We start from the raw sequence: 26,508 nt of genomic DNA on the forward strand, positions 1-26,508 counted from the left end.
GAGGATCAAAAGGGACTCTCAACTAAAATACTAGTTAACATTTTCTTTCTCAGGCCCGTCTTGGTACGTCTAATTCGCACGAGAGCCAGCAAGTTGCTCAATCCCACAGTGTAGACCTACAGATGGACGCTGTCACCTTGATGCGTGCTCTCTGGCGCGCAATCGCAGGTATATATGATACATAATCACAAGCATACATCCACTCGCGCATAAACTTAATAACGTTGAAAGCTACGCGCCCTGCCCATTCCAAATCCAGACCAACCATGTAAGAAAAAAAGCCATTTCAATTCACGTCACTTCGCACCTCTCAGATCTCAAAGCTCTTACCCTCCACCGGCATGACCTCGCCTCCATCCCCGCCAACTTTTTTGACCACTAAGGGATCGCTGCCGGCACCAAGTGCTTCTTTGACCATCTTCATGCCCTCCTGCGGACTGCTCAAGGAACACGCGCGCGAAAACACCTCCTCGATCTCCATGACCCGGCGCTGAAACTGCAATCGGTCTAGGAACAGCTGCTGACGCCGTCTCTCGAGATCGCGTCGCTCCGCGGCAAGCATCGCCTCTAGTTCGTTGAACTGCCGCAATTTGAGCTCAAGTTTTTCCATCTGCAGGTTTGTCGCCGTGTGCACAAGTCGGGTGAGCGTGCGCTCCTCATGTGAAGCCAGGCCCGCCGCGCGAGCCGCTGATAGGGCAAAAGGCAGTGTGGTCATCGGGTTGCCCTTCGCGTCCTTGTCCCGGACTGAGACAGCGTTGTCGTCAGTGGCCTGTGGGGATGCAGCATCAACGTCCATGTCCGTAGTGCCTTCAGCCTTGACCGTCTCACCCCCTTCCTTCTCTTTGCCCTTGTCAGCGCTGCTGGCGCCTGCCTTCTCGAGCCTGGCACGCATAATTCTGCGTACTTCTTCAACAGCCTTGCCAGCGGCAGCAGCGGTCGTAGCTGGGTCCGCTAGGCCGACGAGATAACTCATTGTCGACAGGACAGGATTGTCTGCCTGGCTGAAGGGCACGCGTCCGCCGGCAAGATAACCCAACATGCCGTTTTGCTTTACGCCCTCCACGACCGGGTTTGGTACTGGATCCGGTTCGAGGTACTTGTCCTCGATCTCAAGTTGTAGAAACTTGAGCACGCACTCCTCGCGCGTGCGGCTCCCAACGTGGTCTGAAATCTTGTTCCAGTCATCGTCGAACATTTCCAGGCCTTCAAGGAGCAAGAGCTCCTCTGTCTCGGTCCATGGTGCCTCCTTATCAGCGATTACGGGGAAGGGATTCCCCTCTACAGGCTGGAAGTCCGAGCGTTTCAGGTTCTCTGGAAACTTGTTCTCCAAGAAGCAGTTCGGGCATATGTCCAGATCGGTATTCTCGGGTTTGCCTGCCTTGGGTGCGCCTGTAGGTGCGGCTCCGACTCTGCTGTGGTGATAGCGGATAGCGGTGCAGTCGGAGCTGCAAACGTGGCAGAAATGTCGTACTGGAGGCTCTTTGAGTCTGTCCTCGAGTTTGGCGGTCGACGCGGAGCCGTTTGCGTCACCATTTGCTTCTTTCGATTCCGCTGGCGTTGCTTCCTTGCCGTTTTGCTCGTACACGTTGCGCGCACCTTCGTGGATGAGGTCCTTCTTGCTTAGAGGCGCTGCGCTCGCAGCGCGGTCTGTAGCCGCGAGGGGTTTACCTTCTCCTGATTTGACAGAGTAAGGGGCGGGCTGAAACGGCTGCAGGCCGCGAGGCGTGTCTGCTGTGATTCTGAAATGACCTGTGCTTGGAGGGCCAATTGTTGATGGCCTTGTTTCTGGGTCGACCTGTCATGATTTGTTAGTTTATGACCCTCTCGCGCTCATCGTGCTTAATGGTAGTTTACCTGATAGTTGATAAGACCCCATGTCTCGAGGAATTGATGCACACGCATTATGGCGCACACGTCGCCGCAGAGATTTCTTCTACAAGCTGTGAAGGTCAAGTACTCGGTTGGGTTCAGTCTGTACGTGTTGATCATGAAGTCTCTGCACTCCTTGTACGTTTGTGGTGTCTTGCTACGATTGCGGCCATTGAACCATTCAGGCAACGACTTGCGTTCGATTGAGTGTATTTCGTTCATGTCAAACCAAGTGCTGTAGCTAGGTAGGATGATAACGTGAGTTTGTGCGATGAGATTTGCGCGCGCCGCCGACTCTATGGACGATTTTGCATTTGGCGCGTTGCCGTCTTTGTGGTCTGTACCCGCCATCTCGGTGTCCTCAGCGCCGTCTGCATCTTCCGTCTCGTGAACCGGCGCAGCGGGAGCGTCCAGCGGATTGTCTGATGCCGGTGCGGCAGAACCTCCTCTCGAAGACTGCTTGATCGAGACTCCTGGTGTGTCTTCTGCGTCGTCACCCATGGCGACGTCTGTTCGTGATTAGCCGCTGTTCCTGTGGAATGCAAGCACCGTCCTGCAATGCTCAAATTGCACGTCGACAAGGCGCGCAATGGGGTTCGCTAGGGGCCTGAAAACAATCATACCTCCAGCATCATCAGGCGCATTCGTCGCGCCATCATCAGCGCCCGTCAAGGGCGTGCCGGCCGTTTGCGACACGGCATCGTCACCCGTTGCTCCCTCAGACATGACGGGCGGTTCGAGGTTTCTGGATCCGTGGGGCTGTTTTCCTGAAGCGCAATGTCGACAAGGTACGAGGCAAAGGACCTGGTAGGGACGCGGAATTAAAGATATGGAGACAGATGGAGCGTCGCGTGGGGTTGGCGACTACCGATCTGGCGCCCACAATGCACTTGAAGTAGAGAGGGGAAGCGGGCGGTGCTGGATGGAGATGGGGGAAGGCGAAGTGCGTTGTTCTCGTTTAGTGTAGACGGGTCGTCCTCTCCTGGACAACGCGTCGGCGGCCAACAGTGAGAAAGTTGCGAGGGATTGGCTGTTGATGCCTTATTAAAGCCTTGTAGCCTTATGGCCTTATAGCCTCTCAGGCACAAAGCTGAATACCTTGCTCCGATGTGCGGATTGTAGACGACCGAGAAGGCGCCGGAAGTGCGTTCCCGTATGTAACCGAGCCGATCACGTTCAAGAGGCCCTGCCCCAGCTTTTGTACGTGCATGTGTATTGAGACGTCAAAAAAGTTGCCGGACCAACCCCATCCCCCACCGTCCCTCAATCCTCAAAGTCCAATTGCACGACCACCATGTTTGCGACGACGAGGCATTCGGTCTTGCGGCAGGCCAGGACCGCTTTACGAACCTCACAGCCAGTGTCGGCACCGCGGCTATCGGCTCTCGCCCGGTTACTTTCCTCCCTCGCAGTGCTGGAGCAGAAGGATGGCAAGCTGAACCTGTCGTCACTCTCTGCAGTGGCAGCTGCACAGAAGCTCGGAGGCTCAGTCATTGGGTTTGTCGCGGGCGGAAGCGCAAAGGCTGTTGCCGAGGAGGCGGCCAAGGTGCAGGGTCTCGAGAAGGTTGTCTTCGTGGAGAACGCAGCGTACGACAAGGGCTTGCCCGAGACGTTTGCACCGCTGCTGGTGGAAAACATCAAGAAAGAGGGAGTATCACACGTGTTGGCCAGTCATTCAGCGTTCGGCAAGAACGTGCTACCACGCGTAGCAGCGCTGTTGGACGTCGCCCAGGTGTCAGACATCACAGGCATTGAAAGTGAAGATAGTACGTATCCGGCTCCTCGGCACAAAGAAACAAGAAATGCCCGTTTCTACTTTGTGTGTGAGTGTCTGTGCTAACTGATACGAAACACAGCATTCGTCCGCCCCATCTACGCCGGAAATGCCATCCTCACAGTCCAGTCCACCGACCCAACAAAAGTCCTGACCGTCCGCGGCACGGCCTTCCCTGCCCCGGCGCAAGAAGGTGGCTCCGCATCCGTTGCCGAAGGCGTCGACCCCAAGGTCTCGTCTCCGACCGAATGGATATCTGAGAATCTCACGAAATCCGATCGACCTGACCTGGGCACCGCCAGCAGGGTAGTTTCTGGCGGGCGCGGTCTCAAGTCCAAGGAGGAATTCGACCGGCTGATGACGCCGCTGGCAGACGCACTAGGTGCCGCCATTGGCGCATCCAGGGCGGCCGTCGACTCCGGCTTCGCGGACAACAGCCTGCAGGTCGGCCAGACCGGTAAGAACGTGGCTCCACAGCTGTACCTGTGCGCTGGAATCAGCGGTGCCATCCAGCATCTAGCCGGCATGAAGGACAGCAAAGTGATTGCTGCGATCAACAAGGACCCAGACGCGCCCATCTTCCAGGTCGCTGATGTCGGCCTGGTGGGCGACTTGTTTGAGAAGGTGCCAGAACTTACGGAGAAGCTCAAGGCGCGGTAAAGAGACGCGGGAACGGCGTGGGGCAAAACGGGGAGCAGCTAGACAAATGTGTGTATGTACATATACGAATCAGAGAAAAAACGGAAATCCAGCACCTTTTCGTCGCGCCGTCAACGTACGCGAGCGTTTGCAGTGCTCCTCTTCGCATTTCTCACATCTTGGCCCGCCGTTCTGAACCCAGAAAGTCGTTCGACAAGGTTCGCCACAGCCGCTCGCCGCTCCCTCGCGCAGCCTGACGAATGGGTCAAGACCGCACGCGTTTCCCTCCTCGCAGACCGCGTATTGCCTGCTTGCGGCACGTCGATCAGCCAACTTCCTCACAGAAGCGACTGCAAGAAGCCCGGATCCCAGACGTTCGAACGCTTTACCTTGACCGTCCCCAGCCGGCTGGGTGGATCCGTTGTTTGACCAAGTCCTGCAGGATCCAGAGTTAGTCTGCGACCATCCTTTGAACTATGCTTCCGTGCACTTCGCGCCCCACGTTCTCTTTCAGCGATGGACTGATCAAGAACTCCGCTCGTGTTGCCGATCAAACTGTGTGGGCGACACCTTCCTCTGGCCTTGGAGCCCTGTGCCGTGCCATGGCAGCACGGCGTGGTATCATGCGGACGCTTCGATTGTAGTTGAGGGAGTACGCGGTCGTCCTTGGTATGTACACCACGTTCGCCGTAAGCGGGCAAACAATAAAAGCAAAGAAGCAAGCAAGAAGGAAAGCCAAATTGTGAGACACCTGAGTAAATAGTTCCAGTTCTTGATTTTGCTCTTAATTATCTCGCTCCATATATATATTTATATGCCCAGAAGTCAACATCTGCTCGATGAATGAAGACTAGGAGATATGTACATATCGGTGTAGGGTCAGTGGGGTATCGCAACCAAAAGGAACGAGAATAGGGGAGGAAATAAGGGATGGGGTCAAAGTTGTCCTCAAACTCATAAAAAGATATGGGTATCCTTTTTTCACAAATAGGAAAAGATGAGCCAAGGGGAGAGAAAAAGAGGGAAACGTTGGGAACCAGCCCCCCACCTCTTCTTTTCCAAAATTACCGTGTCAAGAAGACAACTCCGTGATATTTGGCTCAACGCTTTCTTTTTTATTCGACCCTTTTTCTTTGTGGGCGGAAGTAAAGCGTAAAGGAAAGTAAGCCTCCGTCAAAACGCCCATTAAAAGACCTATCCACTTCAAAAGACCAAACCATAATACCCAAACCCTCTTCACCTTGACACAATTGCAGTGCCCGCAAAGAGCGGTGGCGTCGGGCCTGGGCTGCCGGGCACGAAGGCATCCCAGGCCTCCTTCTCCTGCTTCTCGTAGCGTTTCCGCGCATGCTTGCCAAGGCTCAGATCTTCAAGCGTGCGACTCTGGCTCCAGATATTGCTCGGGTTGGGCACCCAGAGAAGAGTGACGATGGCGCCGGCGACCATCCAAATAGTGAAAACAAGGAGCACCCAACCAAGCCAGGTGGAGTGTACATCATTGACACCCTTGCCGCCAAATTGAGCGTATGTAAGAAAGATTTGTGCGACGATGGAGCCAAACTTGCCGAGTGCGGCAGACAGACCGTGGCAGGTGCAACGGTACTTTGTGGGGAAGACTTCGGCTGCAATGATGAACGTCGAAGTGTTGGGACCTGTTAATGAGCGGGGTAAGAGCCCCAACCTGTTAGCTCTTTTGACCTTGAGTTGCGACTTTCCGAACGAACGAAAACGCCTTGGGTTATATGCTTACCGAAGTTGAAGAATAGATTGCAGACAGCGTATAAGACGATGACGGCGGACGAGTATCTGGTGTCGACCAGAGTCACAAAGCAGACACCAACGATGACGAACAGGCCGGCCAGGATTGCGAAGCCGTAGAATTGGATATGCCACCGCGACTCGGCGAGCAAGATGAACAGAGCACCACCGACAACAGCGCCGGTGGAGACGGCGATAAGGGCTCGGTACCCGTTCTCGAGAAGCATAGAGTGCAGCGGATGGCTAGACATGGGGCCAAGTCCCCACAGCTTGGACAAGATCTTGGGCGAGTTGACGCCGAGGAAGTAGAAGGCAAAGTCGAGGACGAGCCAGGAGATGGCGGTGCCAGCGAGGTCGGTCCAGTTACCTTCATCAAACAGATACCTGCGGAACCCCGCGAGGAACTCAACCCAAGTCTCCTTACGCACCATACGCGACTCTTGACTGCCTTGGATGGCGATGGCTGGTTCAGTCAGCTGTAGGTCCTTGAGCACCATAGGCTCCCCAAAAGTCAAAGTTGCCTCGGTGCTTGGCGAGAAGTGATTCATGGCCTCGTTGTTGGCAGAGCGTGGGTGAAGACTAGGTTCGACCAGGCCTTCACTGGGGCGTGGCGTGGGCGTCATGACGACATCGTAGTACTCCTGTACGTCTTGCGACGCCTGTTCTGGATTCATCTCCACCTCGAGCGTGTAGCGCGGTGACTCCGGAATCCACCAGCGAAGGAGAATGGCAAAGGCAGGCGGCACCGCCCCGAGCCCAACAATCCATCGCCACATAAGGTCGACGGCCTCGGCACATTCGCCGGTACATTGCGTAACCATGATGTCTGGCGCGATGCGCTCGCGAAGGATCAAGACAGTGATTACGGAAACAACGTTGGCAAGCAGGGCGCCGATGGGTTGCATGAAGAAGACGGTAGCCAGCATGCGAGCCCTGTGTTTCCGCGGCGCAAACTCGGACGTTATCACGGCGCTAAGAGGGTAGTCACCACCTGTAGCAAATGTCAACCCACGTTGTGAAATTTTTTAACGGCCCAAACTAGACAGCGTAATGCGCCGTAACAGTATCTTACCTATGCCAAGTCCCATGATGAATCTCCACGCTACGATCCAGGCGAGCCGGTTGGTGCTACGCAGCGCACCTTCGGAGGTGAGCGCGACGAAGACGGTGGCAAAGGTGAGAATGCACAGTTCGATTCCGTACATGCGTTTCCGTCCAAATCGGTCGGCCAGAACGCCAACGACAAATTGGCTGATGAAGGTGCCGACGAGGACGGCCAGGTTAATCAAGAGCTCCTGGTCCTTTGGCATATTCCCGCCCCAGTAGACAACGCTGAGCATGGGCAGGATTGCATTGACGGCAAAGATCTTTGGGCCGTTGTTAGCACGTTCGTTATTCTTTCAAAGTCGTACTTTGCTGCCTCCGAAGAGGTTTTCTGGCGTGTGGGAAGGAAGTTGCGTACATCGTAGGCGTCCGTCAAGAATCCGGCGCCGGCCACGAAGACAGTCCAGTATCCGAAGCCATCCTTATCTATCTGCCGGATAGCGAGCTTGCGCTGTGACTCCCAGTCCTAGTACGAGGAAGGTTAGAGTCAAGCATAGAGCTGGGTGGAGTGAGCGAGAAAGTGAGTGAAAGCATGAAGAAAGTGGTAGCGACAATGCTGACATTATCAAGGACGATACGTGATGATAATATACTTTGTGGAGCTGTTGCGATGCAAAATTGAGGTTACATGACGGTTACTGGAGGTGCTTTGGGGAGCGATTTGCATGTGGGATCGCAAATTGGCGGAGGGGCGCAGAGCAGACGCACCAGATACTCAAACTGCTTGACATGGTCGTCCCAAGGGCGTTTAATTTTCCAATACGGGTAAAGAAGGATCGAAGAGATCTTCATCACAAGAAGATGTGGCTCTTCTCATGGGTGGTGTTCGGGTCAGTCTGGGTGTGTATTGTCGAAGAGCAGGCGGAGATGTCGCAGACAGAGGAGGGAGGGACGAAACGGGCCGGACGAGGGCACGGTGCTGAGCTCTGGCTGGTGCTGCGGGATTCCGGGGTATGGGTACAAGTATGTTTGCGGATGCGCGAACACATCCACGCAGGCACGCGCAAGAAACCCACGAGAAAGCCGACAAAACGGGTTGAGAGGTGCGACACTGCTCTCACGCACACCGCAGTGCTGGGAGGCCAAAGGCTTTGGCTGGTGACGAGCGTTGTGGCGTTGGATGCTGAGGCAGCCTGGGGAGATCAGTCGCGGAGCCTGCTGCAGCAACGCGCCTGTTTGATTGGGCCTCACAGCAGAAAGCCCAGCGGTTGGAAGACGTCGCCCCCCAGTCGAAAAGGCGACGACAAGAAAAACGGATGCGGATGGCGAGGAGCGAATACTATTAATTGGCCTTTGGTGCGGTGGTGGTGTCGTGACGGGCGCCGCCTGTACGCTCGTGAAGGTTCATGGACAGCAGGCAAAAGAGGCACGTTCCTACCAAGACAATGTTACTGGATAAGCGAGCAAGGCTCGGCGTGAGACAGCGGATGCCGCGCAAGCCTGACTCTCGATACTTTGCCTCCTGCCGTTGGGTCGAATTCTGGCACTGCCCTTTATGCTCTTCAAGTTGTTATCGTTGCGAGTGCTGTTCGTCGCTACTACTCCTGCTCCGTAAGTCGATAGCACCCGTGAATCTGGGACCGAACGATAGTCCGCATACAAGTAGGACTAGCCAGACTGCGGCCTCTTGTGATCGTCGTCCAGCCTTTCGCCATCTGCCGTACTCTTCGTTGCTCTCATTTTCATTTACTTTTTTTTGGCAGCATTACTGAAGGGCAGATCTGAGCCATTGGCAGGGACAAGGGAGAGTCGTCATCGTTCGAAGTACGTGCCAGCGCCGGTGTACCGTGGACGCTGCTGTGGTACACTTGGCATGAACAAGCTGATTTTGGATATTTCGTTATTATGGGCAATAATAGAAACATGCAGCGAGTGGTTCCATGGCGGTGTTTTCCTCAGCCTTTTCAGGCGCGTCTGTAGGAACTAATGCACCGCGGGCTGGAGCCATGAAATGACCAGGGCAAGATCTGGTGGGGGACACTCAGCCTATCACGGCCACACGTGCGGCAAATCGTAGGGTAGGAATGAGCCGCTGGGTTCCCGCCGCTGGCCCGGCCGGTCGGTGCTGCCGTGCTCCCACGCTGGCCCCCTCACCCCCGAAAACCCCCCCAAAACTCCTCAGGACCCCCTAAAGAGCGGCCAAGAGCCCCCCCCCAAAGACGCAGCACATCTAGCTCCGACCCTCCCGGAGCCACTGCTAACTACCGGTGCCTCGTCTACTCTGCACCCTATCGCTTGGGTCCGGCATGGGGCCAACGGGCAGTCTCCACCGTCACGTCTCGCAGTCAGAAATGGCCACATGGGGGCATCTGCCGCACCTCACTGGGCCACCGCTGGCTCGTTTCTAGCACCAAGGCACAAATAACGTGTCCGTCTTGGGTCAAAATCACTGACTCTCCCTTCCCAAAGCCCCCGATTCTCTTCTCCACCTGAACTCTCCTCTGCCCTTTTCAGACCACTGGCATCGTGTCTTTTCTCTTCTGTTACCTAATCGTGGCCAGGCATGCACGGACTTTGTTCAGTATAACGCACGCTTGCCTTCCTTTGCTTCTGAGCACTCTCCCACGACGCGGAGAAATTCTGCTTGGTCTGTCCCGCCGTATTATTTCTGTAGCCAGCGCCCGCCGTCAGAGCCGCCCGTCCCTCCTTCTTTTTAGCTCGTGCTGTCTGGCTCCATCATGACCGTAGGCCGAAGGAAAAGAGACTTGTCCTTCACCAGCCGCAAGCACAAGTATGAGCGTTGAACGGGCCGTCAATGGTCTGATCGTCGACATTGACCAGCTCACGCGCCTGTACCTCCAGCTTTGCGACGTCCCCGCCGCTGTCCAGCACCTGGTCCATCTGTTGGCCGACGTCAGGTCGCGCTTGATAATAGCTTCTCGCCTGCTTGGCAAGACCGCCATCGAAGACCTCCCCAAGCATGAGCTCCTGTCCGGCAATGCATTCACCGCGTTTCGCTCGCGTCTTCTGGACTTTGAACTGTTCCTTGACCCAGAGCAGTTTCTGCACCATTCCGGGGCCGGCTCTCACAACCAGCGTAGCGTTCCCTGGGATGCCTGTGAGCATGGCGATGTCCACGATTTTTGCATGCACTTCAAGGAGCACATTCTGCAGCTCGACAGCGATGCCGCCGCCCTGATCTCATTTCTCAATGCGTGAGTTTGTTCCCCCCCCTTAACCCACCGAGTCGAACAGGACGCTTGCACACGTGCCGCTATGTTCGTACACTAACCACATGGCTCTTACCATTTTGAGTTTGTATGTATATGTGAGAGAGTGTATGTGCGTGTGAGAGAGTGAGCGTAGTGTCGAAGGAGAGGAGAGGATGGGGTTGTGTTTTCGCATGTTAGGCTGACCCATTGTATGTAGAAGAGTTCGTCTCACTCCCGAGGCCGACGATGTTGAGCAACACAACTCGGATTCCCCTTCGCTATCTTCACTTCGTTCATTCGCCTTGGGGAACTCTAGGACCTCGTCTCCCAGCACGGCGCCCAGCCACCATGGAAGGAAAAAGCGTTCGCCACGCACCAAGACCGAAGAAGAGCTGATCTTTGACCGCTTCGTCCAGCAGTATTCCAAGCTGGGACCTGTCGGCAAACGGAGGCGGCCTGGGGACGGAGACGAGTTGTCCCTTGTCAGCCTGGATGCCCTGTCGCGACAGTTGCCCTTCCCCTTTCCCGCAGGCCAGGCCGACCTGGAGCGGCTGCAACAGCAGATTAGAGGTTCTAGCAATTTTGACAACGCGGATGTGCCTGAGTGGAACTTGGACGACCTAAGAAACGCGCTGCCGCCGTCGGGCAACGCGTCACCTGGATCGGGCACCACAGCGACAAGCACGAGCCGGCAACGAGGAAAGCAGCGAGCGAGCGCGGCAATGTCGCAGAGCACCCTGCACCTGACCGAGTACGGGCTCACTGAGTACAATTCCTCATCCTCCGGTAGCATACGCTCCATGCCCACGCGCGAGGGCTCCATCTTTTCTGTCTCGAGTCGTGATCGCATGTATGAAGACGGCGCGTGCAAGCTGTGGCATCGTCAAGGCACCCAAAGCCTCACCAAGATCGACATAGCCCGAACCGAGATCCGTAGAGACGTTCAGCATGCAAACGGTCGACACGGCTTTGGTGTCATCATCGTGTCGACAACGCCGCTCGGTCACGAGATCCAAGATAGCCTGTGGATTCCCACTGAAGGAGTGAACAGCAGCCCGTTCCTGGAGCATGTCGAGGTCGTCCACACGTTTCAGAGGCGCGACCCGACCGTCAATTTTGTTGTGCGCTTCGTACCCAACACAAGCAAACACCCACAGTACAGCTTCACCAATCGTGAGGATTGTTGGGATTTTATGCAGGCCATTACAGAGAAGGTGCTCTGCGCTTCCCTCGACATCGAGACCGTCAAGTCAGCAGCCACGCACGCGTCGGCCGTGGAGGCCGGCACTGAGACCATCCAGATCTGGGAGGACCAGCTCTCAAGCAAGCGTACCCTTAAGCTGTTCCGCAACAAGAACGAGCACGCCCGCCAGCGCGTCGTCGAGCTAGACGTCGGCCTCCTGCGCCAACCGCACAAGGAACGCCGCACTCAGAAACTCGTTGTCGAGCTGCGCGATTCGGGAGACCCCCTCGCCAGGGAACTGCGCTACCTCAAGATCGTCTTCTCCAACCCCGATGCCGAGGAAGGCTTCATGCACGAGTGCGGCTTCAGAAAGAACAGCGTCACAAGCGTCTCCACGGCAGGCACTGATCGCTTCAGCACCATCGGCTCTAGCTACGGCATGTAACAAAAGTTTGTCGCTCCGTCAGAGGGCGGCCTATGAACGAATGACGCACCTTGGGAATATATAAAAGTTTCTTGACCTGTTTTTTCTTGGGGAGGCAGGGATTTTTTAGTTCTTCCCATTTAGTTTTTTTCTTTCCTTTGGCATATCACGTGCGAGCGAGTTCAAGGGAATGGCTGCGCCCTTTTCCCAACTATGATACCAAGATATATGTAGAAATAACTCTTTCTAGGCACCTCGCACAAAATTTGTGGAACGTGGGGTTTGTTCTGTACATGATGCATCTTCGATTTTTTTTCTCCATCTGTATATCTGTATGTGGGGAAGGGGGAACGTCCCTTGCACAACGACTTCGCCCGTACGAAACAACATTGCCTTTGTCTATAATGCAATCGTAAACGTCTACCGTCTTTAATGGGCGGCCGATTCTGATCCTGCACGCCGTACCAAACGCCGGAGCATTGCCTAACGGTCACCAGCTTAGGACTTTCTTGATGGTCGTTATCTCCATCGACTCGTCCTTGGGCACGAATAAAACGAGCACCGCCCCGCGACCTTCGGCGCTGAAATACACGTCGAGGCGCACGATTCGCCTCCAGCGCGGGATAACGTCGGCGCCGTCGCCCCTCAGCGCGGCCGCCTCGAGCAAGCCCGGTCCGCGCTCGATCTCGTCGATGTGGCAAACGGCCCACTTGACGAGCTGGGCGTCCCAGAGGCCCTCCTGACGCTGTTGCGAGAGCAGGTCGATGACCCGCAGGCGGACGCGGGCGTCGCGGCATTTCCACGCCGTGTGTAAGCACGCGGCCACGATGCCGTGGTTGAGCTGAAAGCCGTTGTAGGCCTCCGATGCGGCATCGTCGTTGTCGCTGCCTCCGCTTTTGTCAACGCCGCCAGCGTGCTTCCCCACTATGACGTCGCACAGGTCTAGCACCCGCTCGAAGCCGGCCTGGTGCTTGTCCCAGCTCATCTCGTCCAGCGACAGGTACGTCGTCAGCACCTGCGACGCCACGAGGTGATACATCTCCAGTTGAGCGAGCGTGCGGCGCTCCGGCCTTGAGAGGGGCCGCGGGCGCTGCGCCAGTTTCGCCTTAAGGCCGTCGAAACGGTGCCGCCACGACACGAAGGCCTGTGCAAACGCGTCAGTGGTGCGCTCCGTATACGCCTCCGACGCAGGCGGCGTCGCGAACACATCTGGCTCCAAGATCTCGTGGAACAGGAACATTAGGTTGTGACAGTAGCTGTCCAGCTCGGCGCGGGCTTCGGTGATGCTATCGAAGCATCGCTGGTCAAGCCCTGCCGGTGCGGATGCCCACGCCTCGCCTTTGCGCGGCAGCTCCTTGTAGCTCACCAGGCTCCGTCGAGGCATGCTTAGCGGTCCATCCATGCTGATCTCACACAGGTGCGTTTCCAGCTGGCGGAGGATGTCTTCGAGTCGCTCGGTCGGGATCAGGGTTGGCTTCGCTTGGCCGTCCGACGCTGTCCGACCATGATGTTCTGCGAAGATGCCTATGCCCGCCTTGAGATGCTTGATCGCCTTGCCGTACTCACGTCTCATCATCTTCGCTCAGTTAGCCGTGCATGGGAAAAGGGAAGTTTCACGCTTCTGCGTGCTTATGCTTGAGTGGAAGGGGCGGGGACAGTCGGTTTCTAGCATACTTCAATGGTCATGAACATGATTGACGACGTTATGACAACGTCCGGTGTGAGCTCGGCATCCTGCGCGTCGCGCTTGGTTAGCATCCGGATGGCTTTGTTGTACTGTTGCAAGGCGCGATCTTCCTCGGGCGTCTCCATGTTGAATTGGCGATGAAGGTACGCCTCGTGCGCGGAGCCGAGCGCAGTCGCGGCATGAAAAAGTGCATCGCTGTGCTGTGCCGCTCTCAGGACATCGTGCCATAAGGTCATCTCGAGGATTCCAGACAGCGAGTGGGCGGTCAATTGCTCAAAAACTTTGAAGCTTCGTCCTACGAACGGGTCGGAAGAGGCTCGTGGGTCCGAAAGCACTAGCATTGACGCCATAGACGTGACATCAACGACCTCCCAGGGAGATCGGGTGTAGCCGTCGCACTTCCTCCCCGTGCTGGTGCATCGTGCACAGTGCGGTCTGGCCTCGTCACACTTGACACGTCGAATGCTGTGAGATTCACGTTAGTCAGATGGCGGGTAACTATAGGACGGTGAAGGGACTCAAAGAAGATAAAGCGAGATTGCAGAAGACTTGCTTGGGCCATTATGATCAATCGTGCTATGTGAATCATTCGTTGCAAGACGCATCAAAACGTACCGACATGTTATGCAACCGGTCTTGCTTCTCGGTCCACCCACCCGCTTGCGGACGGCTCGTTGGCCATGATCTTTCGACGCCTTTGGGCCAGAACGGACGTCCATTGTGAACCAGGACGCGTGGAAGCGATGAATCTGGAGGCTCGTCCGAAGAGGGCAGAAGCATAGACGAGCAGGCGAGTAAAAAATCAGCGTCGTGACAGGCACAGTCGGACGCCATAACTTAATCACAGTTGTTCTCGCGCCTTGATGTGCTCTTGCACTGATCCCACGTCGCGCTGTCACAGCCTCTTCCGCAAGCCGGGTCCCTTGTCAGCTTCGCCTCCACCAAGCTCCGCTCTGCCATTGGCCCGCTCGACAAAGTCGCTGCAAAGGTCATTGGTCAGCTCGTCAAATCGCCCAAGCTGGTTTAGCCTGCTCACTTCTGCTTTGTAACAAGGCTTATCAGGCTTCGGTGGGCTATGTACGCACCTCCGACGCTGATCCACGTACCTACAAGTGAGCGCCTCTGTCTGGTCTCCGCTGTCAGTTTCACGCCGGCGTGATTGTAGGGTTGCGCCTAGCACTTTAAGCTTTGCCCAAGAAACAGTCCGACGCTATGCCTGTCTACCAGTCATCCCCTTTCAAAGAAGATGATCTGCCGCCCAGGCTTAGCAAAGGCTTTGCAAGGTTCCCGCAAGCCCACTGACTTGCGTATGCTTTCAGTAGCGTGCACTCCTGGTGACCGCACTTCATACCGGAAACCGGCCTTGGACGGAAGGGGATTTTGTGCCTTTCCCTTTGGCTAATTTTGGAGATCACGATTCGCGCTTTGAACACGATATACACGAGTGGGCGAATCAGAGAAGAGCATGGAGCACGTAGATGCTTGGGATCTCGAGGTTGTATTGCGCGGTCTTGACATGGCACATCGTATTCCAATTCCTGCATCATATCTTTGCTGCCTTGGGTCTATAAAGATGATGGAGACTCTCGCTCGACATCGGTGCATTCTCACAGCAGTTTTGGCGTTTGTTATTCACCCGCGCGGCACAAACATCCTCGGTCCTGTTTGAACATATAACATCGCTTCGTGCATTTTGTATATCCTTTCACTCGTCTCATCCTTTTATCTTTACCACTATCACCATGCCTCAGTGTCTTCCAAAGGACGACCCGAACAGGGTCTGGCCGTTTTGCCCTTCGGTCGTTCCGTCGGCCCTCTTCGCCGTGCTCTTCGGTATCCTCACTGTCGCCCATTTCGTCCAAGCCATCGTGCACCGCAAGATGTATTGCTGGGTCATCGTGGTGGCTTCGCTGTGGCAAACCGCTACCTACGCGCTGCGCGAATACTCGGTGTACAACCAGAAGAACGTGGGCGTATACTCTCTGTGGTTCGTCATGATCCTCGTCGGGCCCTTGTGGATCAACGCCTTCGTGTACATGGTCGTCGCACGTCTGGTGTGGTGCTTCATGCCCAACAAGAGACTGGGCGGCGTCAGAGCTTGGAGATTCGGCACCATCTTCGTGCTCCTCGACATCCTGTGAGCACATCCCCTCCCTTCTTGTCTAATGACATCACCCCATCCGTGCATACTGAATCTGTTTGCCAGTGCCTTCCTGGTCCAAGTGGCAGGTGCCTCCATGGCTTCAGGAAACAACCTCACCTACGACCAGATCATGCGCGGCCTGCACATCTATATGGGTGGGGTGGGCCTGCAGCAGTTCTTTATCCTCGCCTTCACAGGCCTCCTGATCCGTTTCCAGCTGCGCTACAAGCGCGAGAACCCGCATCCGACATCCGCGGCGCCGATGCGCTTGCTGTACGTCCTGTACGCCGTGCTCACCCTCATCACCGTGCGTATCATCTTCCGGCTGGTCGAGTACTCGTCCGGCTACGAGTCCGGCATCCCAACACACGAGGCTTACACCTTCGTGCTCGAGAGCTTGCCCATGTTTGTGGCCGTGCTGCTGCTGAACCTTGTGCACCCAGGTCGTGTCATGCCGGGAAAGGAGAACAACATTCCTTCCAAGAAGGTGCGAAAGCAGATGGTCGAGGAGGGGCTGCTGCCAGGGAGAAGGGGTAAGGGATCCAGGAAATCGTTGAGAGGCTCATCTTCGGATACGGAGTTGGCCTGGTCGCAGACTCGTCCCATGCCAAGTGCTTCGCATCATGTGCCTGAGTCCGGAGTTGTGGACAGCTATGAGAGCTACAGACATGCCTAGAACAAACAAAGAGACTCAATTTGGTGCAATGTATGCAAATAGCATGAGCGATGGCGTTTAGGAAGAAATTGAGAAATAGGTTTTATGGGTCAAAAATTCACAGCACAGATGGGAAATCGTGTATTTTCTCTTCGGTTCGTGGAACACGGAGAATGAAAACTGCGATTAGCCGTAACGTAATCTGAATGTCTTGACTTTCGTATTACACAGTATCTACATGGTCTTTTACCTTGCACAAGTCTTCTTTCCCACATGCTACACCCTCCGTTCTTTCTTGTGACTACTCCCGGCTCTTGGCTGCTCGTCGTCTATCCCTTCAAGATTTGCATCCATGTGTCGAACATGGCGGCAGGTAGTCTAGCTGGCTAGCGAGGCATGAGAAGTATAAAGTGAGGGTACAAAAAAGGTATATCAATAACACAGCGCCTTCCAAAACCTCGCGCCACCACCGCCAAGCAAAGATCGCAACAAAAAAAAGGATATTTCGGAAAGAAACCCGCTGGCAGCTCAATACATATCAGGACATTTCGACACATGCAGCGTCAGAGGGAGGTTATCAATTAAACATTTGCTAGTGTTGTATCTTTATCTTGTCCTCTTGAAGAATAAAAGGCAAACGGAAAGAAGAAGTACGATAGAGGTAGCCAGAAATGAAAACCAGCCGACGATGTCAAGGCCTCTTCTTTGTTTTGGAAGCAGGTTCCGAAACGTCAATCACGTCCCTGAGTCTATAGTGTAGCGAAAATGAGCTGCTCGTCCAATGTAGTGCAACGAGCCACGCGCAGAAGACGTTGACTACATGGTGCAAATAATAAGCATAGGAGACGCCGTATAGAGCTGCGCACCCAGCGAGGGTTAGGAGGAGTAGTTGGGTTATGATTCTAAGACTGGTTTTGAAAAGTCAGTGTTCTGACAAAAATTATCCGGTGAAGGTGAGTTTTGCTTACGGCGATTTGACCCGTGATATCATACGTCCTGTGCTGAGCGTCTCCACTAGTAAGATGTACGGCATTATCGAGAGGATATTATGGTGTGACGAAAACGGCGTGAGCCAGTGTACGCTGAGATTCCGGATCCAGACGACGAGAACAGGAAGATTGATCGGTAGGACCCAGAGCATGACGATAAGTATTGAATGTGAGTAGTTGTAGAAGTTGTAACTCGCATCGGTATGCTGCGATTGCATCAAAATCAGCCCTGGTACTCCTGATGACGTCTTGCATTTAGAATCGACTCACCGTTTCCCAAGCCGCACGTAACGCGCGCACGCAGCTTGCTATGTGTACGATACACAGAACAAGGTATGCGAATTGATACGGAATCACAGTCGAGACAAGAAAAAGTAGTATGGCGGTTGTGATAATGCGTCGCCTGGTTGATGCGACAGCAAATGCTGCGGCTAGAGATTTCCTATCTTCGCCTTTGGGAACCCTGGCTCGTACCTTAGAGTAAATGAGAGCGAAAAGATGCGTAATCGCAAGTGCGATATAATTGATGGCAATACACAGACCAACGCTAATGACTCCAAAGAACGGGAACAAAAACCAGAAGAATGGATCTGGCGATCCGATCAAAAGGTCGTTCCTAGTGTAATCGACCACCGTCTCCGTGGTGTTGCTATCGCGTGATGGTATCCACGTCGTCCGTTCTGCTGCAGTGGCTTGTCCCTGTCCTGCTATGAGCATCGCTGCTACGGATAATATCAAAAAGACGGCCGGTATCGTGCGGCGGAGGCACATATTCAAGCTTTCGGAGAAGCTCATGAATACGCCCGACTCATCGAACGTCTTGAACTGTCTGCCTAATGTGAGAGCAACAACCACGAAGGGCAAAGCTGCAAACATGGTCCTGTATCGCATCCACAATTTGCCGAAGCTGCCCCAGATGTCTAAGCTCAACGTCACATCAAGGGGGCTTTCGCATGTAGGATCAGACCAGATCTGTAGAGCCAGTCCGGTGCTGTGGTCTTGGCCTAGAAGAGCGGGTGGCATGTACGGTGCAACACCATGCAAGTTTATTTCAGCCTCCCTCACATTAACAAAGAACTTCGACTCGTACACATCGGAGATGTACTGCCGCACCAGCGGCATAAATAGGGGAACGTGCTTTCCACAGGACTGATGACCAAAGGCAAGCTTGTACGCAAATAGGCCGGACTGCAACGCGGGGACTTTGATTTCCATTGAAACTGCGCGCCTTGCGGGCAACTTCACTTCCAGATCCGACGCGACCAGATCCCGGTAGCCTACGGGGTATTTAATAATGGATTCGGTTGCAGATGTGAATTCCGCGATAACCCAGCCGTCTGCCGGCTGATCCGCCTTGTCCACTACGGCCACGAATTGATGCTCGGCAAGGTCCTCGAGATCGTACTGCAAGTATGAGAATGGTTGGGCATTATCAAACGGGTGTTCGGAGTGTCTTGTCGAGGCTGGCAGCAGGATGGTGTCGGAAGCCGCGTTCTTACACGCCAAACGAGTTGAACCTTTACTATCACCCGAAAGATCCATGTTCATCGAGAACAGGGTCGCTGATTGTCCAACTTGTAGCGTGAACACGCTGCAGAAAAGCACCTCGAGCACGCCGTTCTCGCCCGGTGCATCCAGATGTCGATCCGAGAGCAGTGTGAATTTGCGGCCTTCCGGTGTTCCTTGGGGTGGAATGGGAAGCAAATGTGCCTTCTTCTTGCCTTGTTGACCAAAGTGGCGAAGAACGAGGCGCTCACCCTGCGAAATGATGGCGTTTGCGCTGTCGTCCATGGTCAGCAGCGTTTTCGCCTCCTTGTGTGGGAGGGTCCTCTCCGCAACTTCCTCCAGACCCGTCAGGAACCACTTCTTGAATGAGCGCATGCGGTCGCCACGCGGTTTCGTCTGGGCCCCTCGCTTGGCATCCATGACATCGTACAGAGACTTGATGAGCACCTTGCGCAGCTGGTCGCACCATGTAATAGCCAGGTGGTCCATACCCGTCCACACACCTGGTATGGTCGAGGTGAAGACGGTGAAGCCGTGAGTCTCGGGGACCAGGGAAGCGAGACTTGCATAGTCGGAAGGCACGACCGTGTCCAATCCACCTCCCGCAATTGAAATGAGCGTGACATGCCAAAGCGGGTTGTCTGAGCCCCACTGTGTCGAGTGCGCCTTCCTCCAATAGTCATTGACGTACGCATACGTTTTGACAAGCTGCGAATCGAACGAGACGGGCGACCGCGCATGCGGAGCAGACAATGTAATGATCGTGTTGACCGAGTTCGCCTGGTAGTTTGCCATGGTCAGCATTGTCCGCGCTGCGATACCGCCCATGGAATGTCCGATTAGAATGACGGAGCTTGGGTCTGGGAGACGCGAATCCCGCTTCGACCTCTCGGGATTGTGATATAGCGATAGAATGTACGCAACTGCGTCGTTCAGGTATTCAGCCTGGTCCAGCAGTGTCTGTCCGTGAAAGGCTGTGAGGTCTTCGTTGAAATCGACGGTGAAAAAGTCGAGGGCAACCTTGCCTTCACCTGCTGCATCATCGTATGGCCGAATATGCCTGTTCCAGTAATGAGCAGCTTCAGCTGCCAGAGCGCGGACTTGTTTGTAGCTTCCTGCATTACCAGGAATGAAGAGAACAGGTACACCCTTGACCTGGTTTTGATTGCATTAGCTGTAGCTCATGCGACTTGATATGGGGCAGGGAGAAAAAACGCACCCGTGGATCGTCATCTTCTATCCCCATCTCCCTGTACATGTGCAATGAATATTTGCTCGCAAAACGCGTATGCTCCGTGTCAAAGTCGGGGAATCGCACAAAAGCCGAGGCCATGTACGACATGGCGGCCCCCTTCGGATCCAATTGACGTCCTGTAAAGGACTGCCATATGCACAATATCAGCGCAGCCGCTGCAGCCAGCGAAGCGACGGTGAGAAGCGAAAAGGACCACGGGTCGCGCCATCGCGCAGGTCGTTGGCTTGGTGTGGTTGGTCTCGCTTCGTCTTCCCGGGCAAGGTCTTTGACTGAGAGCTCCAATTCCAGCACCTCCTTCTCTTTTGCGCTGCTTGATGCCTTCCTCCGCCCCGGTGGAGTAGACTGCTTCCAAGCCGTACGCGCCTCCAATCTGCCCGCCCTTTTGTGCTGCTCCTTGCCGGTAGACTCCATAGTTTTCTTCTTCAAGGGCCTCTGCGCGGCTGTAGGCGTCCTCAAGCCTCCCTCCGTGTCGTCCTCCACGTGTTTCCGATTCGCAACATCGGGGCTGTTGCTGCCACTGTCGCCACTACTGGAGTCGTCGTCACTACCTCCCTCCTCCCGCAGACGTTGCTGTTGCTGCTGAAGATGGTGTTCGTCCTCCTCCTCAGGTGTGGATGAGGCCGATGGCCGTCTCCGCATTTAATCAGGTCCACGGAGGGACCGCACGCGCTGAGCTTTGTCGTAACGACAGACCCGTCCTTGTGATCGTCACGTTGGGTGCGCGTGTAGCCTGGGCTTCCGAGTAGAGAAAAGCGAAGGAAGGGGGTGAAAGGGAGAGGAAGAGGTGCGATCTTTTTGCTTTGGCGCACTCAGATTAGACGTCGACTATTGGGAAGGAGTTGGCCGGAATCTGCAGAAGTCTCTGTACCAACAACGCTAATGACGGATGAGCGCACGTTGATCTGTGAGCTTGTCCAAAGACGCCAAGCCGTTGTTAGTTGGGTTCAAGCTCCACTAGTGGAAGCCAGAGCGGCCACGAGCCTCTTGCAGCGAGAGAGAAAGAGACGATATTCACTAGGATAGCGAGTGACGACGAGTTTAGCCCCTTCTTGTTCCAGAAGATAGCGGGATGTGCCCGCGTAGCCCGTACACGAACACGGATGAGAGGGTGATGGACGGGGAGAGAGAATGGTACGAGAGGCAACGGAGAAGTTCCTCCGAATGATGAGGACTGAGAGAATGAAAGGACGGGGCTCGGGCGAAAGAGCGACAAAGAAAAAGGCTCGAGGAGCAACGATGGGAGCCGTCAATCTTGACCCAAATGCGATGAGTGCAGATGACACAGCCAATCAGCTGGCGTATATTAATCCATGCCCGCGGCAGTCCTACAACTGGGCGGAATAGGCGGGAAAAGACACAGATGCGCTCGTGTGTTGATGACAACAAATAGCAGTTATGACAGTCTCATAGGATGCGCTCGAGGCCAGCGGGTCGTGCAAAAGCTGCGCACCAGCAAATGGAGCCAAGCGTGTTTGGATCCGCCTGTGGTTTCGGCACGTACAGGCTCTGACGGGGGCCTTTCCATGCAAGCCGCCTTTTTGTCCGTCTTCTCTTCCGCCACGCGTCGCTGGGGCGCGAAAGACCCGACGGCCCGTTTTTCTGCAGTGCGAAGCCGTGCTTACACTCTTGACTATGCTACCGCAAACGGGAAAAACTTATAAAACCAAGCGCCACGATGCAGTCTTTCCTTCAAGCAGCGCGAGTTGCACCTGGTCGCCAACCCATTGATGACCGAAGAGGCTCTATGTTTCGTCCTCGACACGCAGCATCATGCCATCGTCATTCCCATCGGCCTAATTCGCGGGCTGTCCATCAGTCCGAACCGACTGTTGAAACCGTCCACACTGGCATCAAAGCTTCCCTTGCAGCTACCCCGATCTATGGCAGGGGCTGTCCCGAGCCACCACCCCACTGTCTTTTGTGACGACGGCCGTCTCTATGCCTGTATGTCTCTGTCTCCTTATTGTCGGGAAGGATGCGGTATCCCGGGCTTAAGCCTCCAGGATGTGTGCGATACAAAACAGTTGTGCTTTACACGCTGCACGACTCGAAGCAACACCATCTGCTGTGGGCTCTTCACAATCCGCCTCCCAAAGGAACCGGAAGGCAGAGATCTTCATCGACGCCGTGCTACGCATGAACGCACCGAGTTGTCTTTACGGGCTCGCAACTACATGTCGACTGAAGCACCAGCGTGGAAAATAGTCACGGAAGTTGGCAGATACCAAAATCAAGGTATCTAGAAGCCAGCAATGATGCTGTAGCGCGTAATGGCCTGAAAATCGGGTCTCTCCTAGCTGCCCGGTTCCCGGCGTAACAGCGAAGATATCTCCGACAAGCCCCGAGACGTTCAAGAATGCACCAGGAACATGAAAACTACGATTTGCTAAATTGCAAAGACGACAGCAAAGTGGAGTGGGCTGTGACGTCAGATGATCCGACACAGGCTCCTGACGTGATACGGGGAGAAAGGGGAAGAAAGCACAGTGAGCATTGTCTCGTGCCCTAAGCGCGGACTTGTCACATGAATAACAGACCGAGAATTACATGGCCTCCAGGATCACGGGTACAGGCTACTGTTTGAGGATCCTCAGATACACGCAAACGGTATAGATCTGAAGGACGAGCAAAGAACGGGGTACGATACCTGTCTGCATGGCGTGTATCCTACGCGCGTTCTCCGTACTCCTAAAATTCGTCTGCGAAAACACAGTGGCCGGAGCAACCCGCGCCTGCCACTGCGACGCAGCACACTTCGCATCATCCAAACGGTAATACAGAAATCTCCGGTTCCTTATGCGTCCGTCTTGCCATTTTCCGCAGGATTCGAACTGTCCAGATGTCCAGTTCCAGATCCTCTGATTGACTCAGCCCTACCCAGTACATCCACCCATACAGGTGGCCTGCGTCTTCCTCCTTCCTTCTTGCTGTGCAAATAACTTTCTGCCTCAAAGCCCCATTCGATCAGCCTATCTTCGCTGCCCCATTCGCTCATAGCCATCATTCCTACAGGAACAACATCGGTGCCATACCCTTTCTTTGGCTGAGCGTATCCGACAGGCACCTGCAGGCAAGGACAGCCGCTGAAGTTCGCCAGCCAGACATACTCCATTGAGCGTATACTCATGTCTCCATCGCTGACGCCGTGCTTTAGGTCCGCGGCACCGGCCTTAATCTCCCAACCTGCTGTCGGCACCGATGGCGTGACGATCAGTAGACCAGGATGTTGTTTGAACAACGCGGCAAGGTGCGACATAAGCAGATTGCGCAACCTGTTCGCTTGGATATAGTCTGAAGCTGGATGCTGTGCCGCAAGGGCGAGAAGCACTCGGTTTGCCGGTGTTAAGAACGAGGTGTCAGGCGTCGCATTAACTGCCTCAGACATGATGCTCATTGCGTGCGCTGTCTGCCCATGATGAATGAGCGGGATGTGAATATCCAGGCGCTCGTATCCCAGCTTATCGACGAAGTAGTCGATTGCCTGCTGGCACAAAGCTTTGACGTTGTCATCCGCGCGTTCGAACCAGTTCTTGTATACGCCGAGCAACTTGGGCGAGGGGGCGCTGAGCTTCCGCGGCGGTGGATATAGAGCCGAATGCCTGTTCTTAGGGTCCGGCGCGGCCATTACACGATAGGCCACTTCGAGTGAGCTCATGTCTGCAGCCATAGGGCCGACGACTGTATTTGTGTTGGCTAAGTTCGGCGTCGGTCGCTCCGACACTCGTGCGTGACTCGTTTTTAGACCGTAGATACCGCAAAACGAAGAAGGGATTCTAATTGAGCCACCGCCATCTGTGTATAAAGCGTCAGTTTTTCGGGAATCTCGAGTGAAATAAAGCAGTACGTTATCGCTTACCACAACCAAGAGCAAAGGGCACCAGTCCAGCGCCGACGACGTATCCGCTTCCGCCAGAGGAACCTCCAGTATAGTAATGCGTGCTATATGGATTCAATGGCGTACCCGTAACTGGGTTGTTGTTCGTTGTGTCCATGCCAATTTCATGCATGTTTGTCTTTCCAATAATGATTGCTCCAGCATCCTGCCATTGCCTGACGCACCATGACGATTGCGCCATGTCTGGCTCTTTGTATACCTTTGAAGTGGCGTATGTACGAGTGTAGCCTTCTACGTCCACCTCATCCTTTACGGCGATGGGTATGCCATCGAGCACACCTAGGGGCCTACCCGCTTTCCACCGCTCCGTTGAGGCTAATGCCGCGGCGAGCACGAGCTTAACCTGCACCTCCAGGAACGCTGTAGAATGAGCCGTCTTGTCCTTCACATCTCTCCGTATAAGTGGGAGCAGCGTATTGATCACGTCCGTCGGCGTTATCTTGCCGTTTTTGTACGCTTCGTGGTAGTCCTTGACGCTCCAGAAACGCCCTTCAGGAGCTTTCTCGGTGGGTAGACCTTCAGGCGGCGTTCTCAACGCATCTTCCGCTGTGTAATTCTGCGCGACAAAGTCCTCGGCCTTCTTGACCGGTATCACGACAGGTTCGTATCTGGCTTCTACGTCGTCCAACTCTTTCAGTCCGCCGAGCGTATTGAAGCCCGCGTTCGCCCGTAGGAATTTCGCGATGAAAGGCACATTGGCTACGATTTTCGATCCAATAACCAGCGGCAGACCGCGGAAGATGGGGTTTTTGTTTGCAGGTGGTGTCTTGTACGGAACTTCTACGTATTGTGGTTCGGGATAGTTAAAGAACTGGGGCTCTTCAGGTGCTGGGCTTGCTTGTGTTGTCGGACCACTCAACGTGATCGTCGAACCACTTCCCTCTGCAGTTGTTTCTGCCATTGTCGCTTGTCACACGTCTGATTCAAACAGAGATGGGGTTTCTGCTGGAAGAGTCTCGAATTGATAATTCACACAACAGATTTTGTTTGCTGTGCTCAGCGTCGAGTCTTCGTTGGACGTGAAGAAGCGCCACGGGGATCCAAGCCTTCCAAGGCCTGGCCTTAATCGTCAGCCTCGTCACGTGTGGCGCACCCCAGTATACAAATAGACTTTGGAACTTGGATTGCAGTTTGTAGAGGCTTCTGATTGTACAGAGTGAAGGGCAAACCTCAAGGTACTAGCAACATCACGGAGGGGCCAAGAATACGTCGCAGTATGTTTTAGTTGATGACTATGTCTACAATAAACATTTCATTCCCACATTCACTAGCTATCAGGTTCCAGATGTCTGACCTCATATATTTAAAGTTGAATCTTTCTTCTTTTTCACCACCAAATTAGACTCTCGATGTTTGTTAAGCACCAGTTTTTTCGCCTGTTCCAATCCTTCAGATCACCACTTCTCCTTTCATGCCTACCTCGGTCAAAAAATTGGCATGCTAAGGCCGAGGGGATGAGGTAGATAGAATTCACGTGTAGAAGGATTTCAAGCATTCTTCTTGACTTCCTTATTCTCCTGAGGCATAAGCTTCTGGTCAGAGAGTCTGTTATACTCCTGCTGGAAGCCCTCGCCCTGTTTCTTAAGGATTTCGATGTCCTTCTCCTTTTGCGCAAGTTCCTTCTTCAAGCGACCGATTTCGCCTAGACCACCAGCCTGATCCAGTTTTCCATCAGACACTTTGGCCTTAGGGTCGCCGTTGAGGCGTTTGATTTCCTCCTCAAGGCGAAGCTGGTCGAGGATCATGACGTAAGTACGATTGAGGATCAGAGAAAGGAAGAGCGTGAACCCGCAGAGGTACATATTGCGCTGTGAATAGAATTTACGAGCTTGAACCTCCATTCTAGCAGAGCCTCCTAGAGCTTCAGCACTGGGCAGCTGTCAGTGATATCTCTTGAATTTTGCGTGTAGGTCCGCTTTACCTTCGATCCTTGTGAGCCGCAGCTGATTCGAGCTGCACGCGGTAGACACGATTGCAGCTATCGATAAACAAGATGAGAATAAAGATGAAGGTGATCTAGTCTACTCAGCGTAAGTCGTCTATATCTTTGCTGCCTGGTCCGACCTTGATGCCGTATTGAAGCTTAGCAACTAGCGGGCTTTCTGAGATAAACGTGAATAGTTTGCGCTTCACGGTATATGGAAGTGGTATTATCAGTGCGCCAAATACCACCATCTCGAAAACGAGAAGGAGGAAGACCTGGCTCCCTGCAATTAGCTCACTGGAGTACGGCATCTGCTTGAAGAAGGGGGGCTCACGAGACTGTAGTATAAGGTCATATTTGTTGAGAGTATGTTCAAGTTGGATGGGGAAGTAGTGACAGAAGATACGGTCTGGACGCAGGAGTCAAGGTTTATATGCGAAAGAGAAGGACGGACTGTTGGTGAGTTGAAAAGTGGCCGGATCCAGAGTAGACCAGGTCCAGGTAGACGAAGCTGCGCTCAAAGCGACGTCACTCACTCACAAGCTTGTGGC

The 26,508-nt window shown here is 54.4% G+C and overlaps 9 protein-coding genes across 11 annotated transcripts; 3 read left to right on the forward strand and 6 right to left on the reverse strand.

Moving 5' to 3' along the window:
- Window positions 1-2: 2 nt before the first annotated feature.
- Window positions 3-2,845, reverse strand: PV09_00607 (uncharacterized protein). Its single transcript, XM_016353368.1, has 3 exons — window positions 2,493-2,845; window positions 1,855-2,378; window positions 3-1,795 (listed from the first exon to the last, which is right to left on the reverse strand). The coding sequence occupies exons 1-3, from the start codon at window positions 2,593-2,595 to the stop codon at window positions 311-313; spliced, it is 2,112 nt and encodes a 703-aa protein (XP_016218521.1). The 5' UTR covers window positions 2,596-2,845; the 3' UTR covers window positions 3-310.
- A 171-nt stretch (window positions 2,846-3,016) lies between these two features.
- On the forward strand, window positions 3,017-4,436 carry PV09_00608 (uncharacterized protein). The gene is made up of 2 exons (XM_016353369.1): window positions 3,017-3,635; window positions 3,726-4,436. The coding sequence occupies exons 1-2, from the start codon at window positions 3,164-3,166 to the stop codon at window positions 4,301-4,303; spliced, it is 1,050 nt and encodes a 349-aa protein (XP_016218522.1). The 5' UTR covers window positions 3,017-3,163; the 3' UTR covers window positions 4,304-4,436.
- Window positions 4,437-5,038: 602 nt separating this feature from the next.
- Window positions 5,039-8,113, reverse strand: PV09_00609 (uncharacterized protein). The gene is made up of 5 exons (XM_016353370.1): window positions 7,853-8,113; window positions 7,503-7,610; window positions 7,113-7,407; window positions 6,033-7,031; window positions 5,039-5,934 (listed from the first exon to the last, which is right to left on the reverse strand). Exons 1-5 carry the CDS (start codon window positions 7,934-7,936, stop codon window positions 5,519-5,521), a joined length of 1,902 nt encoding a protein of 633 aa, XP_016218523.1. The 5' UTR covers window positions 7,937-8,113; the 3' UTR covers window positions 5,039-5,518.
- Window positions 8,114-9,533: 1,420 nt separating this feature from the next.
- Window positions 9,534-12,223, forward strand: PV09_00610 (uncharacterized protein). The gene is made up of 2 exons (XM_016353371.1): window positions 9,534-10,299; window positions 10,514-12,223. Exons 1-2 carry the CDS (start codon window positions 9,878-9,880, stop codon window positions 11,922-11,924), a joined length of 1,833 nt encoding a protein of 610 aa, XP_016218524.1. The 5' UTR covers window positions 9,534-9,877; the 3' UTR covers window positions 11,925-12,223.
- Window positions 12,004-14,443, reverse strand: PV09_00611. Of its 2 annotated transcripts, XM_016353372.1 has the most exons (3): window positions 14,206-14,443; window positions 13,578-14,055; window positions 12,004-13,479 (listed from the first exon to the last, which is right to left on the reverse strand). In XM_016353372.1, exons 1-3 carry the CDS (start codon window positions 14,307-14,309, stop codon window positions 12,394-12,396), a joined length of 1,668 nt encoding a protein of 555 aa, XP_016218525.1. In that variant the 5' UTR covers window positions 14,310-14,443; the 3' UTR covers window positions 12,004-12,393. The 2 variants fall into 2 exon arrangements, with proteins under 2 accessions (XP_016218525.1, XP_016218526.1); XM_016353373.1 differs by lacking the exon at window positions 14,206-14,443 and having other exon boundaries at window positions 13,578-14,166.
- A 703-nt stretch (window positions 14,444-15,146) lies between these two features.
- PV09_00612 (uncharacterized protein) lies at window positions 15,147-16,613 on the forward strand. Its single transcript, XM_016353374.1, has 2 exons — window positions 15,147-15,727; window positions 15,797-16,613. The coding sequence occupies exons 1-2, from the start codon at window positions 15,333-15,335 to the stop codon at window positions 16,407-16,409; spliced, it is 1,008 nt and encodes a 335-aa protein (XP_016218527.1). The 5' UTR covers window positions 15,147-15,332; the 3' UTR covers window positions 16,410-16,613.
- On the reverse strand, window positions 16,496-21,393 carry PV09_00613. Of its 2 annotated transcripts, XM_016353375.1 has the most exons (4): window positions 20,103-21,393; window positions 17,648-20,038; window positions 17,357-17,583; window positions 16,496-17,296 (listed from the first exon to the last, which is right to left on the reverse strand). In XM_016353375.1, the coding sequence occupies exons 1-4, from the start codon at window positions 20,775-20,777 to the stop codon at window positions 17,080-17,082; spliced, it is 3,510 nt and encodes a 1,169-aa protein (XP_016218528.1). In that variant the 5' UTR covers window positions 20,778-21,393; the 3' UTR covers window positions 16,496-17,079. The 2 variants fall into 2 exon arrangements, with proteins under 2 accessions (XP_016218528.1, XP_016218529.1); XM_016353376.1 differs by having other exon boundaries at window positions 17,648-21,393.
- Window positions 21,394-22,610: 1,217 nt separating this feature from the next.
- Window positions 22,611-25,046, reverse strand: PV09_00614 (uncharacterized protein). Its single transcript, XM_016353377.1, has 2 exons — window positions 23,995-25,046; window positions 22,611-23,930 (listed from the first exon to the last, which is right to left on the reverse strand). Exons 1-2 carry the CDS (start codon window positions 24,932-24,934, stop codon window positions 22,933-22,935), a joined length of 1,938 nt encoding a protein of 645 aa, XP_016218530.1. The 5' UTR covers window positions 24,935-25,046; the 3' UTR covers window positions 22,611-22,932.
- A 192-nt stretch (window positions 25,047-25,238) lies between these two features.
- Window positions 25,239-26,490, reverse strand: PV09_00615 (uncharacterized protein). Its single transcript, XM_016353378.1, has 4 exons — window positions 26,292-26,490; window positions 26,098-26,232; window positions 25,955-26,049; window positions 25,239-25,902 (listed from the first exon to the last, which is right to left on the reverse strand). Exons 1-4 carry the CDS (start codon window positions 26,310-26,312, stop codon window positions 25,521-25,523), a joined length of 633 nt encoding a protein of 210 aa, XP_016218531.1. The 5' UTR covers window positions 26,313-26,490; the 3' UTR covers window positions 25,239-25,520.
- Between the last annotated feature and the right edge of the window lie 18 nt (window positions 26,491-26,508).

This window comes from Verruconis gallopava (assembly GCF_000836295.1).
Source record: "Verruconis gallopava strain CBS 43764 unplaced genomic scaffold supercont1.2, whole genome shotgun sequence".
Lineage (NCBI taxonomy): Eukaryota > Fungi > Ascomycota > Dothideomycetes > Venturiales > Sympoventuriaceae > Verruconis > Verruconis gallopava.

Excerpts from the sequence above, each read along its gene's own strand:
- PV09_00614 (XM_016353377.1), bottom strand. The coding sequence starts at position 24,934 with ATGGCAGAAACAACTGCAGAGGGAAGTGGTTCGACGATCACGTTGAGT. Across the intron at positions 23,931-23,994 it reads GCCCTTTGCTCTTGGTTGTG|ATGGCGGTGGCTCAATTAGA; the intron begins GTAAGCGATAAC and ends CTTTATACACAG.
- PV09_00615 (XM_016353378.1), bottom strand. The coding sequence starts at position 26,312 with ATGACCTTATACTACAGTCTC. Across the intron at positions 26,233-26,291 it reads TGACCTTATACTACAGTCTC|GTCTTCCTCCTTCTCGTTTT; the intron begins GTGAGCCCCCCT and ends GCAGGGAGCCAG. Across the intron at positions 26,050-26,097 it reads AGCTTCAATACGGCATCAAG|ATCACCTTCATCTTTATTCT; the intron begins GTCGGACCAGGC and ends TGAGTAGACTAG.
- PV09_00609 (XM_016353370.1), bottom strand. The coding sequence starts at position 7,936 with ATGAAGATCTCTTCGATCCTTCTTTACCCGTATTGGAAAATTAAACGC. Across the intron at positions 7,032-7,112 it reads CATCATGGGACTTGGCATAG|GTGGTGACTACCCTCTTAGC; the intron begins GTAAGATACTGT and ends CATTTGCTACAG. Across the intron at positions 5,935-6,032 it reads CAATCTATTCTTCAACTTCG|GTCCCAACACTTCGACGTTC; the intron begins GTAAGCATATAA and ends GCTCATTAACAG.
- PV09_00613 (XM_016353375.1), bottom strand. The coding sequence starts at position 20,777 with ATGCGGAGACGGCCATCGGCCTCATCCACACCTGAGGAGGAGGACGAA. Across the intron at positions 20,039-20,102 it reads TAGAAGATGACGATCCACGG|GTCAAGGGTGTACCTGTTCT; the intron begins GTGCGTTTTTTC and ends AATCAAAACCAG. Across the intron at positions 17,297-17,356 it reads ATATCACGGGTCAAATCGCC|TCTTAGAATCATAACCCAAC; the intron begins GTAAGCAAAACT and ends TTTCAAAACCAG.
- PV09_00607 (XM_016353368.1), bottom strand. The coding sequence starts at position 2,595 with ATGTCTGAGGGAGCAACGGGTGACGATGCCGTGTCGCAAACGGCCGGC. Across the intron at positions 2,379-2,492 it reads TGCGCCTGATGATGCTGGAG|ACGTCGCCATGGGTGACGAC; the intron begins GTATGATTGTTT and ends AATCACGAACAG. Across the intron at positions 1,796-1,854 it reads GGGGTCTTATCAACTATCAG|GTCGACCCAGAAACAAGGCC; the intron begins GTAAACTACCAT and ends AAATCATGACAG.
- PV09_00611 (XM_016353372.1), bottom strand. The coding sequence starts at position 14,309 with ATGGACGTCCGTTCTGGCCCAAAGGCGTCGAAAGATCATGGCCAACGA. Across the intron at positions 14,056-14,205 it reads ACCGGTTGCATAACATGTCG|CATTCGACGTGTCAAGTGTG; the intron begins GTACGTTTTGAT and ends TGAATCTCACAG. Across the intron at positions 13,480-13,577 it reads TCATGTTCATGACCATTGAA|ATGATGAGACGTGAGTACGG; the intron begins GTATGCTAGAAA and ends AACTGAGCGAAG.
- PV09_00612 (XM_016353374.1), top strand. The coding sequence starts at position 15,333 with ATGCCTCAGTGTCTTCCAAAGGACGACCCGAACAGGGTCTGGCCGTTT. Across the intron at positions 15,728-15,796 it reads TTCGTGCTCCTCGACATCCT|TGCCTTCCTGGTCCAAGTGG; the intron begins GTGAGCACATCC and ends TCTGTTTGCCAG.
- PV09_00608 (XM_016353369.1), top strand. The coding sequence starts at position 3,164 with ATGTTTGCGACGACGAGGCATTCGGTCTTGCGGCAGGCCAGGACCGCT. Across the intron at positions 3,636-3,725 it reads AGGCATTGAAAGTGAAGATA|CATTCGTCCGCCCCATCTAC; the intron begins GTACGTATCCGG and ends TACGAAACACAG.
- PV09_00610 (XM_016353371.1), top strand. The coding sequence starts at position 9,878 with ATGAGCGTTGAACGGGCCGTCAATGGTCTGATCGTCGACATTGACCAG. Across the intron at positions 10,300-10,513 it reads CTGATCTCATTTCTCAATGC|AAGAGTTCGTCTCACTCCCG; the intron begins GTGAGTTTGTTC and ends CATTGTATGTAG.